Genomic DNA, 14,057 nt, shown 5'->3' on the forward strand with positions numbered 1-14,057 from the left:
TACTTCATGACTTCTCAATACATTCAAATTCTGACTTTCTACGGGTCCTACCCACCAGGTTTTTAAACTATTATAATTTTAAATATGCAAATAATATAAGTTTATTAACTAAGCTCCATATGCCCATCATACAGTTTCAACCATTACAACCCTGTGCAAAACGTTTCAGCTCTACTGTTGTCATCCTTGGTCATCTCAGAACACATTTGAGGCATATTCTCTCTCTCTTCTCTCTCTCTCTCTCTCCTCTCTCTCTCTCTCTCTCTCTCTCTCTCTCTCATTTCAGAGTAGTCCAGAGTAGTCACAATTACTAAAAGGACACTTCACACTATTAGTATTTACCAGGCTTCATCATTTCCCCAGTTACCTCATTGTTCCTGTCAACTTCATTATGTTATGGATTCTGTTTTAAATTCAATAGATTTCTCTACCATAAACTTCTGAAAACACATATGCAAGTATTGTTCTTCTTTAGGGACTTCACCTCACTCTCCTCTCTCTCAGATGGACTTTTAATATTTTGAATGGGGCTAGAGATTGCTCAGCAGTTATGAGCACAGGCTACTCTTCCAAATGACCTGGTATTCAAATATCTAGTACCCACACATCTGCTCACAGCTGTCTGTAACTCCATTCTGATGCCTTCTTCTGATGTCCTTGTGCACTGCATGTATGCGGTGCACAGACATACACAGGCAAACACCTATACACATAAAAGGGAAGCTTTTTTTTTTTAAAAAGTCTTATTTTTATTATGTTTAAGTGTGTGTGTGTGTGTGTGTGTGTGTGTGTGTGTGTGTGTGTACATACCATGTAGACACATAGACGCAGAAACTTGTAGAGGCCAGAAATGTCAGATTCCTCCTAGAGCCCAAGTTATGGTCAACTGTTAAGTTTCCTGATGTGGGAGCTGGGAGCCAAACTCCAGCCCTCTGCCAGTGCATTATATGCTGTTAAACTCTCAACAGCAGAGCCATCTTTGACTGGTTCCAGCTAACCTAGCAGTTCTTTGCCTGAAGTTCACAGATGAGTTTAGAGAGGGTCTGTGAACTCTGATGGGGAAGACAGCTATCTTGAAAGTTTCTAACTGAAAACTGGCATTTCCTTCAATTATGAAAAGAAGCCACAAACCACAGCAGTAGCAGGGGCATTTAACACCAATAGAAATCACAAATATTTTCACATCATACTGTAAGGTTTGCAGAACTGTTGATGTTTAGTTAATATTTGAAATTATGATAGCATCCAGATTGCTATAAGCTCTTGTGACTTGCTGTATATGATGGATTATTATATCATGAATTTGTTTCTACAGTATTTGCTGGCTATTTAAATATGATATTTCATTTATAATTCAATGTTTAGTTGAGATGGGGAAGTCTGGCTATGCAGGCTGGCCTTAAACTGTCAATCCTCCCATTTCAGCCCTTAAATGCTGAGATTTGAGACTGAACCACCACCTTTGGTGCTGTAATCCAATGCATTTGAAAGGGCTCACCATACACCTTGACAGACAGCTAACAGGATCTGTGGCACAAACATGAGCCAAGTACTTTAGTTATACATAAAACTCTTTGCAAGCTGTTTCAGAACACATGCTCCAGGGACTGGAGATGTTCAGCCGTTAAGAGCATCTGCCGCTCTTGCACAGGACCCAGCTGTAGTTCCCAACACCCATGTGGTGGCTCACAACTGTCTATAAAGGCCAGTTCCAGGGCTTCTGGCACCCTCTGACTTCTGCAGGCTCCAGGCACCACATGGAACACAGGCAACATGAAATGCATTTGTCAGTACTTGCTCTTATCTACAGCAGCACCTTGAGGACCCTCATTCCTCTCAAGACAACACAACAATCTACTCATCTACTTGACTGTTACTGTCCCTCTCTTTCTGGGATATTGTTCTCTATGTAGCCCATTTCTTATATATTTAGTAAAGATTGTAATTTATTAGCTAAATATCAATTTCTAGACCCTTGTTTCCAACAGCTGTGTTCAGTACCACAATTCAGAGTACAGAGGTCAAGAAAGGTCTAATATGAAAGCTTCTGTGATGGGGTTGGCTATAGCCCTCCTAGGAAAAGCCTATTAACCACTAATTCCCATTTAGACTCTCTATTCTCATGGCCCCAACATCACACTCAGAAACCTGGAGGGGAGATATTTATAATACATATTGCACAGAACCCAAGTTAAGCCAATCTAAAAAAAAAAAAAGAAAAAGAAAAAGAAAGAAAGAAAGAAAGAAAACTGTCAACTTAGGCTTGTGGCCAACATACAGGAAATAAATCAACATGCAAATAAGTACAAAGAGGTCACTAAAAACCTACAGAAAGAGCCTCTTGTTCGATATATAAAAATCTGTGATTAAAAACATAATAAAACCATTGAAGAACTTGTGATATCGTAGCTTTAGAGGACTTGGCTTTGAGGATAATCCAGAATGCCAAGAAGCTTGTTTTCACATGATAGGAGTTTAGTTTAATTATAGCCACCAATAGTCAGAAAGAGCAGTTACTCTTCAAGACTCAGTCACAGACAACCTACAAGGGAGTCTCATCTGGCCAGCAATTGTAAAGAAAAACTACTGGCTCCCTAGGTCTAAGTGCTGCGTACAGCAGACACAAAACTATGTGCTATTAGCCTAAATTAGTATTTTTTTCTCTACTTTATACAGAAGGAAATAGGTTACCTTTCCCACCATTCACTTCAAAGTCCGTAATTGCTTCTACTATTCTCATTTTTTCAACTCAGAATCTGGGACACTACTTCAGATATGACTGCCATATAGAGGGGGACTTGAGAGTGGTAGCAAAGTAAGCAAAAATGCCAATTTATGGCAAGAATATCAGGCTTGGAAAGACAGTTAAGTTGGCAAAGTGCCTTGCAAACACAAGGACTTGCTTTCAATCCCCAGAAATCATGGTTTTAAAAAAGCCAAAAGCCGGGCATAGTGGCACATGCCTTTAACCTCAGCTCTGGGGAGACAGAGACAAGTGGATCTCTGTGTGAGTTGAGGCCAGCCTGGTCTACATAGGGCAGAGCTACATAGACCCTGTCTCCAAAAAAAAAAAAAAAAAAAAAAAAAAGGCTTAGCTGCCCAGTATGAGAATTATCCTTTAATCAAGGATTATAGCCAGGTCTTTTAGTGTTTAAAAAAAAAAAATACACTGAAAGTGTATTTTCCTTGATTACAGTAATATGTTTCTGTCACAGGACATTCAGGCATGGAGAAGTAGGAATATGAAAATAAAAGTCTCATAGAATCACACTATTAAAAGCTTACCAAGTTGGTTTGTGTTTACATGTGTAGTGTATGTGTGTGTGGAGGTCAGAGGCTAACATTGGTTATTTTTTTTTTTTTTTTTTTTTTTTTTTTTGGGTGACAAGGTCTCTCTCTGAACCTGGAGTTCACCCATAGGCTAGACAGATTGTCAGGGATCCATCTGTCTCTGCTCCCATTGTATTACAGATGTATGCCATCATACTTGGCTTTTATGTGGGTTCTGGGGATCCAAACTCAGGTTTTTTTGTTTGTATGGCAACCACTTATCAACTGAGCCATCTCCCAAGCCCTAGCATGCTAAGTTTTAAGATCTACTATCCACTAAATGGAAAGGATTTTTTTTTTTTCAGAATTAAGACTGTTGCCCTATAAATATTCTGACGTGAGTAAATAATGTACTGATGTAATAATTACAGTAGTCCAAATCATATTCCCATGATCTCATCATCCCCTCAGAGCATCCTGTACCAATGCAGTGTCAACATTTGTCAACATTCCATGATGGAGCAGAACAATCAAAGAGGTGGTGTACATGGCTGAACTCTATTTGCGAATAGAATCAAGGGCTTATGCCCAAAGACTCTGAATACAAAGGCCAGTGCTCCCTCCACACCTTCAAAAGTATTAACCCATTACCTAAACAAATAAACATAGCAACATAGTCTTAGTGTTACTATGGAAATTGAGAAAGTAGAAAAAAGTCAACTAAAAGATGAGTACAAATAAAACAGAATATTAATTAATGTAGTAAAAGCACAAAATGCTTTCAAGTTCCCAGGGAATGGGGCTGGACAAATGGCTCAATGGACAAAGTACTTCCTACCCAGCATGAGGATTTGAGATCCATCCCATCCTCAGCACCCACATAAAAAGCTGGGCATGGGGGACTGGAGAGAGATGGTTCATCTGCTCTTGCAGAGGACCCTGATTCAGCTCCCAGAACTCACATGGTGGCCTACAACCATCCATAACTCCAGTATCAGGGGATCTAGTGTCCTCATTTGGCCTCCTCTGGTAACAAACAGGTATACAGTGTACTTACATACATACTAGTAAAACACACACACCTGGAGGTGTGGTGGCCCACACCTTTAAATCCTAGCACTCAGGAGTCAGAGGCAGGTAAATCTTGTGAGTTTGTGGACAACCTGGTCTACATAGTGCATCCCAGAGAGTCATAACTACATATTAAGACTGTCTTTCAAAAACAACAAGTACACTCATACATATAAAGTAAGTTTAAAAGAAAGAAAGAAAGAAAGAAAGAAAGAAAGAAAGAAAGAAAGAAAGTCAGTCAGTAATTGAAGCCCTAGTGGGCAAAGACAAGAAGAGTCCCTGAGCTTATCCAGAATAGTAAACTCCAGGTTAAGTGAGAGACTTTGTGAAGAGCAAACTATGGTGCTGGCATGCAAAGACAGACAGACAGACAGACAGACAGACAGACAGACAGACAGACAGACAGACAGACACACACACACACACACACACACACACACACACACACACACACACACACACACCCCTACCTCTCCTCCCCCTATCCTAAGGAATTAATTCTTGCAAAATAGGATTCTCTGAAGTGGAACTACTTTAACAGACAAGTACAACTCCTGTTGGGACAATGCAAGTGTTCAAGCAACCAAGTAATAAAAACACACAGTTGTAGGAAAGATGGTGTCAAATCCCATTACCCTTCATAGCCTCCTTCTTCCATCTAGGAACCTGAAAACAAAAAAGCAAACAGAAGCCCACCTTTCTCTGTACTCTTTACAACTTAGATGTCCAGGGCTAGCACTGGCCACAATGCCTGAAAACCCATGTTTGATCTCTGGAACTCAAATGGTAGGAGACTCCACAAGTTCTCAGATATCCGCAAGCACCCAGATATATGTGTGTGTGTGTGTGTGTGTGTGTGTGTGTGTGTGTTGTATATGCACGTACACACACAAATGTAGGTAATAAATGTAATTTAAAAACTGGGCATTCACATCAGCATTCAAGCTACAGGCCTTTCTGAATCCAATAAAACCACTACTTTGAATAGCTTACTCAATTGTTTGTTGTTGTTTGTCTGTTTTTTTTTTTTGTTTTTTTTGTTTTTTTGTTTTAATTGAGGGCTTGAGATGGCTCAGCGCTTAGAGAACTTGTTGTTATTCCAGAGGAGCAGAGTCACTTCCCAGCACCAATATGACAGCTCACAACTGATGGGGTAGTTCTTCTGTATATATGTTTCTCTCATTGGTTGATGAATTAACACTGATTGGCCAGTTAGCCAGTCAGGAAGTATGGGCAGAGCTACCAGATGAGGAGAATTCTGGGGAGAGGAGGCAGGAACGCAGCAGGGAGACACCATGTAGCTGCTAAAGGAGTAAAAGGTCCAAACATTCTCCGGTAAGATAAGACCACATGGAACTATTTAGATTAATAAAAATGGGTTAATAATTAAGGTAGAGCTAGCCAGTAAGAAGCCTAAGCCATTGACCAATCAGCTCATAATTAATATAAGTCTCTGTGTATTTATTTGGGGCTAAATAGCTACAGGGCCAGTAGGGACAGAAACCTCCATCTACACACAACTGTCTGTAATTCCAGTTCCACACAATCAGATACCCTCTTCTGGTTCCCATGGGCATCAGGCAAATACATGATGCATAGACATACATGCAGAAAAAACACCCACACACATTAAAAAAAAACAAACTTTAAAAATTATTTTTTGAGACAAAACTGTCTCTCAAATACGTACACCTGGCTGGCCTGGCACTCATGCAGATCAGGCTGGCCATGAATTCACAGAATCTACCCATCTTTACCTCCCAAGTGGAGAGATTCAAGTCACGCTCCACCACACCTAACTCAATTTAGTAAAACAACAACCTAAAATTTCATTTATGGATTGTTTGGAGTGTGTGGACGCCATGGCACAAACATGGAGTTCAGGACAACTTGCAGGCATCAGTTAGTTCTCTCCTTCCACTCTGAAAGTTCCAGGGAAAGTCATCTTGACAGCTTTTTTTAAACATTAAAACAAAACTTAACAAAAGCACCGATCATCTTTTATGATGACTATTTGAGTGCACTTATAATAGCCTTTGAAAGAATACATGTCAATATTACAAACCAGTCTTTGGAAGCTAGAAATCATGGTTCACATCTTTAATCTCAGCACTTAGGAGGAACAGGCAGGTGGATTGCTATTAGTCTGATGCCAGCCTGATCTACAGATCAAGCTATATAGTGAGTTTACTATGTAGTGATAGTATGATTTATTAAAGCTGCCTGAGGATTCAGAAAACTAAGTCAGCAGCCAGAGTTAGGAGGTGGTGGTACAAAAACCTTTAATCCTAGGACTCAGGATTAAGAGATAAAACGGATCTCTGAGAGTTCAAGGTCACTCAGATCTACACAAGAATGAATCAGTCTAAACGAGAATTATAGCTCACACCTTTAATCCCAACATTAGGGAGGTATATAAGATAGAAGCAAGGTCTCTGAGAGGCATTCGTTCTCCAGCCACACTGAGGAAAGGCAGCAGTTTGAGACTTGGTGAAAAGATAGTGAATGAATCAGCCCTTTCAGCCTGAGCTAGAGGTGAAAGCTAGTGGCTGGCTGCTTTGCTCGAACCTCAGTATCAGTCTCTGCGTCCTTTTATTTATTACATTATTATTTTTCTAAATTAAAACAACAAAAATCCTATACATAGCCAGAGCTTTATAGTAAGACTCTGCCTCAACCCCCGCCCCCCACTCCCAAAATATCAGTCTTTGGCATTCTTCATGGTAAGTCAAGTTTTAGGGATTTTATCCTACTACTTTCAGCAATTTACCAATAATTCCCTACCCATTCTGAGTAGTTTGTTACAGGATAATTTTTGAATTTAAATTTCTCTGGGTTGATGGGTTAAGTGTTGACTTTTTGGTTTTCAACAGCATTATTTTTCTTTTCTGTCTTTCCTTCCTTCCTTTCTCCCTCCCTCTTTCCTCCCCCCCACCCCCCCCCCCCCCCCCCCCCGCTTTCTTTTTTTCTTTTTTCCAAAGACAGGGCTTCTCTGTATAGCTCTGGCTCTCCTGGAACCCACTCTGTAGACCAGGCTGGCCTCAAAGATCCATCTGCCTCAGCTTGAATTCTGGGGGTTAACGGTGTGCTTCACCACACCTGACTTATTATTTTTCTAAATAAAAACAACAAAACAAAACAAAACAAAGACCTACCACCAACACCCACTACTGGTTTAATTACTTATTTAATGAGGAACACTGTCAATAAACACTGAAAAGTTCAGTGTTGGCAGTTGTAATTCAGTGGTAGAATGTGTATTCAGATGTTCAATGCACAGAACCAAATGAAACTGAAGAAAAAGAAGTTAGTTTAAAATGTCCAAGTCATTCCCCTCATGTGAAGGTTCAAACAGAGGCTTATCTAGGGCGTCTGGGTGAGACACTGCTGGCTCCTGGGGTGGTGGCTGGATGGACTGATAGCATTTTCACACTTTTTGTGGGTGTTGGTTGCATGGGTATGTTTACTTATTAGAAATTCACAGGCACTGAGGCAGGGGACTGTTAAGACTGAAAACCACAAGACCACCTGCCCCAAACAAACGAGAATTTAAATTCTTTGAGTGGTGGAGTTTAAATACAATATAAAATCAAATATTGCATTAAAACAAAACAAAACTTCTTACCTAACTCTAAATTTGGAATGGTGCCTGATAGTTGGAGGGAGGGAGGTGCCACCGAGGAACAGTACAAGGGAATGTCAACAGTATAGGTGGTTTTCTTCACTGAGCATGGGGGCATGTACGGGTATTTTTTTTTTTTTTTTTTTTTTTTGAGACAGGTCTCTGTGTAACTTTGTACACCAGGCTGGCCTTGAACTCAGAGAGATCCGCCTGCCTCTGCCTCCCAAATATTGGGATTAAAGGCATGTGCTACCACCACCCAGTTAATGTTTGGATCTTTGTATGTGCACTGTTCTGTACACTCATGCTTTTCTGCATACCTTACATACCACATACAAGAAAAAAAATTAAAAACTAAGTACAGCTTCATTTTGCTCTGCGTACTGACAAATACCAAAGGTAAAGCAAAATCTTTTGTTTGTTTTGAGAGAAGAGTTTCTCTGTATAGCCTTGGTTATCTTGGAACTCATTCTGTAGACAAGACTGGCCTTGAACTCAGAAACTACCTTCACTCTACCTTCTGAGTGCAGAGTTAAAGGCATGACCCACCATGCCTGGCAAGAAAATGTTTTTTATAATCAGAGGTGATGTACATACTAGGAAAACCTAAAGAAAGTACACATCATCTTTGGTGGTTCAATTTCTCAAAAATGACTACTTAGAAATTGAATCCTGTTATTTTAACAGTACATGACTGGTTCAACAATAAAGTACCACACATCAGAGAGTATGTAAGTCTCTCACTGAGTAAATTACCTCAATTTCTTGGAACTGCTCCTGATTGGTTGTGTACATCTGCTGAAGAGAATCCTCCAACTCTGTGTTCCGATCCAGTAGCGTCTTTCCCAGTTCAGCAGCAAGCTGGAGATCTAGCACAACAAACATCTTAGAATGTGGCAAGTATGAGCTCAGTCAAAGTTTTATATAACCCAGCTCTTAAAATAAACAAAGTGAGTCCCCACACATGAGAGTTCAATCCCAATGGAATGCAGAACAGTCAAGAAAGAAATACAAGTCCTACTTAAAATTCAGTTGAACTGGGGTCTGCTTACAGGTGAGTACTGGATCATGTACCCTAGTCAGACATGAAAGACAGCAGTCTACTTTATAGAGAAAGCTATGAGTATTATTCAGGAATCTGCACTACATTTCTAAAATCATCATTTGGTAACAGACTTATTCTAAGTCTGCCATGGAGATGGATCCTTGAGCCAAAGTACAGGCAGGTCTCTCAGCAGCCTCTAAAATTCCCATCAAGCTGCTATGAACACAACTACTAAAACAAAGTATTTTCTAAGCTGTTTTTTGTTTTGTTTTTCAAGACAGGGTTTCTCTGTGTAGTCCTGGCTGTCCTGGAACTCGATCTGTAGACCAGGCTAGCCTCAAACTCACAGAGATCCATCCACCTGCCTCTGCCTTCCAAATACTGGAATTAAAGGCATGCACCACCACTCCTGGCTATGTCTGGACTCTTTAAAAAAATATTGTTTAATTTATGTGTATGTGTGTGTGCCTATGAGAATTTACGCATCACTGAAGTTCAGAAGCAGGCACCAGCTCCCCTGGAAGTGGAGTTACAAGTGGTTGTGAGCTGCTTGATGTGGGTGCTAAGAACCTAATCCAGAGCATATGCAAAAGCAGTATATGTTTTTAATGGCTGAGCCATCTCTCCAGACTCCCTAGCCTGGGCTCTGAGGGCAACTAAATATTAATGCAAGAATAGAGAGTACACCAGTAGTAAGACACTTGCTTCACAAATCTCTCGCTCTCTCTCATCCTTCCAGTCCCGAATTTCTGTCCCATCTTTAAAGTAAAGCAGCAATATGGTTTCAATTCATACTTCCCTTAAACACAGAGCCAGGCAATTTTCTCCTTCCCTCCTTCCCTCCCTCCCTCCCTCCCTCCCTCCCACCCTCCCTCCCAAGTCACAGCTTTACTGCATGGCTCTGGTTGTCCTGGAAAGTCACAGCAATTCTTCTACCTCAGCTTCCCAAGTGCCAGGATTACAAGTGTGAGTCACCATATCTGGCTTCAACTATCTTCTTAGGCATGTGTGCAAATATGACAGATTTTGTTTATATTGTATTGTATATCACAGGATTAACAGTTTAGTAATAATATTAAAAAAGCAAAAACAAAACCCAAGCAGGGCAGTGGTGGTGCATGCCTTTAATCCCAGCACTCGTGAGGCATAGGCAGGCGGATCTCTGAGTTTGAGGCCAACCTGGTCTACAGAGCCAGTTACAGGACAGGCTCCAAAGCTACAGAGAAACCCTGTCTCTAAAAAATATAAACAAACAAACAAACAACAACAACAAAAAAGCCAATCTGGCAATCTTGGAGAGATATTCTCAAGAGACACCTGTGTCCATCCTTTAGATAACTAAACTCTCCCCAGGAATCCTACACCAGGGAAAAGGAAAGGCTATTTCATGACCAGCATTGCTTAATCCTATATCCCTCTTGTGCTCTTTTTACTCACATCTCATGTTAATACTCCCTTAAATGGACATGGGAGTGCAGTCATTAGGCCCCTCATAGTTATTCCTCTTCCCAGTGTTGCTAAACTGAATAAATCTTTTGTTTTTCACTACCACTTGTTTACATTACCATTTGTCTCTTTAATGGTATACTAGAGATAGGTGGCTGAGCTTAGTTTGCAGGTGTTGCCAGAGCATAAACTTTTATTTTAAATATTCCATCAATTACAGTGACACAGGTAATTGAAATAATCACTTATGTAGTACATTTTATGGGCTAAGATACAGTGGGAAATGCGAGGACCTCTGGGCAGGTCCAGTTCTGATTAACATTTTCTAGAACAGTGATTTCTAAATGCTTTCATTTTTATTAATTTTAATTATGTGTGTATTTCTGTCTGTCTTTCTCTATGTGTAAGTATGTAAAATGAGTGCAGGTGCCCACAGAAGCCAGAGTTGGAATTACAGGTGGTTGTAAGTTGCACCTTGTGTGGGTGCGAGGAACTGAACTTTTAGCAAGAATAGTACATTTTCTTAGCTGCTGAGCCATGTTTCCAGTCCCCAATATGGTGATTTTAAAGGTTCCTACACCTGTCTCATTTGGAGACGTGACTATTCTGTTAATATCAGATTTGTAACAATAAAATGCAGTAATAGGAAGTCCTTTCCAAACTAAGTTGCAATACACAAAGTATTTTCAGCAGGCATTGGTTTAGATGCTTGCTTATAGATGTCTGTTGCTAGGCACTATTGTAAGCTCAGGCTAAAGACTATTACCCAGAACAGGCTATAGTCTTGCTTTGTTGACTTTTCTAGGGACTTGGGAAGCTAGACAGCACATAAGCACTAAAAATTCAAACGTGATTGTATACCATCACCACCCAGATGCTGCTTTGACGATGGTATTCACAGATGCTCACAAATATATTCAGTAGTATCAGACTATGTTTTAGGCACTGGGGATTATATGGAATTCAGATTTAAAAACATGTTCTGCCTTCTTGGAGTTTATAGTCTATGGGGAGAAAGAAGCATGATAATATATATATATAACAGAGAACAGCAAGTTCTTGAGAGACCATGTAAAGCAAGAAGATGCACAGAGGAGTGTGGATGTGAGAGGCCAAACCACAGTGGACACTACAATAAAGCTGTGAAGAAATGGAGAAACTGGACATCTGTGGGAACAGAATTCCTAGTAGAGACAAAGCAAGTGCAAAGTCCCCAGAAGGAATCATGAGTAAAGCTATTAAGGAGGCCAATGAGACTGGAGCAGAATGGGATATGGAGAGTAAGTCAGAGGTAGGCCAGCTTGGGTAGGACTAAAGCAGAGATATCAAGACATTGCCTTTTATTCCAAAGTATGTGGAGTGACTAGGGAGACTTGCCAGGACCACTCTGGCTGCCTGCTGTGCAAACACAATGAATGATCTGAGAAAAAGGATGGTGGCTTGGACCAGACACTGGAGATGGAGAAAAGGAACAGACTTATATATGACTTGAAAGTGAAAGCTGTAAGGATTTATTGATTAATTTGATACTGACTATAAGGGGGAGAGAAGTTAAATTATTAAGGAGGAATCTAATTTTAGCTATGGCTTGAAAGATGAGAAGTCATTATGGGAGAACCAGGAAATAACTCATCATTTCTACAATCTGGCAAGTAGCCAGTAAGAAGAAAGCAAGAAAAGAGAGAAGTGCATTGAAATGGGAGAAGCAGGCAAAGATGTTACAGCCATGGTAGAGAAATTCTGAATTGTATGTACTCTGTGTGATGGCAAGTAACTTCACCTACTGGAATATAAATATGCATTATGAAAAAAAACTCATATGATTCTAAGCTTAATTTTTAAAGGTTGACAAGTAAGATTTAACATCAATCCATTAAACATCTATCCATCAGTATTGGCTGTAAAAGTCAACCTAGAATAAATGGTAATAGAAAAACAACAAACTTTGCTATATAGTAATGCCCACCCAAGGACATAATTAGTATTGTGCTGGACTGGTTTTTCCCTTACCAAGGAAAACAAACAGAACACCAAAAGCAACAAAATCCACTATACCACTATACCGTAAGTCCAGCTCAGCTCAAAACCACATATATACTTTTTTTTTTTCCATATAACATGTCTTGATTATGTTTCTCTACTTCCCCAACTTCTCCCAGATTCTCCCCAGGATTGGAGAGAAAGGTAAAGGAGGAAATATGGAGAGTGACAACTAACACTAAAGGCCATTTGAAAAACCATATGGAAATCTACTATAGAGCTTTTACACACACGCACGCACGCACGCACGCACGCACGCACGCACGCACGCACGCACGCAGAATCTAAATGGAGTCACCAAATAATAGGGAAGACAATGTCCCAGTAGACATCTTACTTCACCAAATAAAATCTCCAGTGCCAAGCTTAGGTTACATCTTGTTGAATCATGGCCAAAGAGGTTTCCCAGAAGACCCAAAACATTACAGCTTATTGGCTGCTCTCCATGACTTAATGGCAAGGTACTATTGCTGAAGACAGTTATGTCATTGAACCAGAAAGTAGAACTGGTGTTTAAGTAGAAGCTCCACCCCTACTGACTTGTGTCTATGGTTCTGGAAGGTACTTTGGACATTACTTATCACCTAGCTACAAACCCTGCAACCTACAACAGTACTTGTCTGCAAGATACACTGGCACAATAGTGGCAAGAATGTTATGGGAGTAGCCAACCACTTTTCTGATAGGACTTAAGGTCCATTTCATGAGCTGCTAAGTGGCCATCTGAGACCAGATGGGCCATGGACCAAAGGGAAACTATCTTAAGATGAAGGTCCTACTGTTGATCAGGCTAACCTCTAATTCACAACCCTCTATCTCATCCTGCCAAGCAATTAAGATTGTACTACATCTTGTGCCACATATCCAGCATACTCACCTTATATTTTTCACTATTTTAAAATGAAACAGTATTGATAGTTGACAAAATTTATTCTCTGACGATTTTAACAATATTAAAAATATACATTACTATTATTACATTAAGGTCAATAAAGAAGCCAATCAAATGCTATCTTGCATTCATAAGCTAAAACCTTTACCAACAACTCAAAGTATTTAAGAGACATTAATCTTGGTATGTTTTGATAGAACACAAAACCTAGTTTTCCAGATGAGACAACCTGAAGCACAAAACTATTTAAGTAATCAACAAACTACACATGGTGAATCACAGGCAAGGCAGAAACTATAGTTAGCAAGTTCTAACTCATGTCACCAGGACTCTCAATCATTTACATGTGCATAATGTTTTCTTCTTCCACTGCTAGAGCCTTGCACACATAAGGCAAGTGTTCTAAAGTAACATCCCTAACCACTCCCCCTTTACTCCCCTCATATAGTCTCATTATATAACTCAGGCTGGTCTTAAACTCAATCTTTCTGCCTTACATCATCAATGCTAGAATATGCATGTAGCCCCATGGCTGTGAAGTAGGTTGTTTTTCTCCCTTCTTCAGTGCTGGGGCTCAAACCCAGGGCTTTGTACATTCTAAGCAAGCATTCAACCACTGAACTAATACTCAAACCCATGTTTGTACAGTTTTAAGGCTGAAGAAAATGATA

General features: G+C 40.1%; 1 protein-coding gene across 3 annotated transcripts in view; it reads right to left on the reverse strand.

Annotated features, from left to right (window-relative positions):
* Nucleotides 1–14,057, reverse strand: part of Cdr2 (cerebellar degeneration related protein 2) — a 28,238-nt gene that overhangs the window by 6,722 nt on the left and 7,459 nt on the right. Inside the window, exon 2 of one of the 3 annotated variants that reach the window (XM_051192846.1) lies at nt 8,720–8,832. The exons of 1 other annotated variant lie outside the window; for it this stretch is intronic. In XM_051192846.1, the coding sequence (XP_051048803.1) occupies nt 8,720–8,832 (113 nt within the window). Of the gene's footprint in view, nt 1–8,719; nt 8,849–14,057 lie in introns of all 3 variants that reach the window. One more of the 3 variants, XM_051192847.1, reaches the window with a different exon arrangement.

Source organism: Phodopus roborovskii, unplaced genomic scaffold, assembly GCF_943737965.1.
Source record: "Phodopus roborovskii unplaced genomic scaffold, PHOROB, whole genome shotgun sequence".
Taxonomy (NCBI): Eukaryota; Metazoa; Chordata; class Mammalia; order Rodentia; family Cricetidae; genus Phodopus; species Phodopus roborovskii.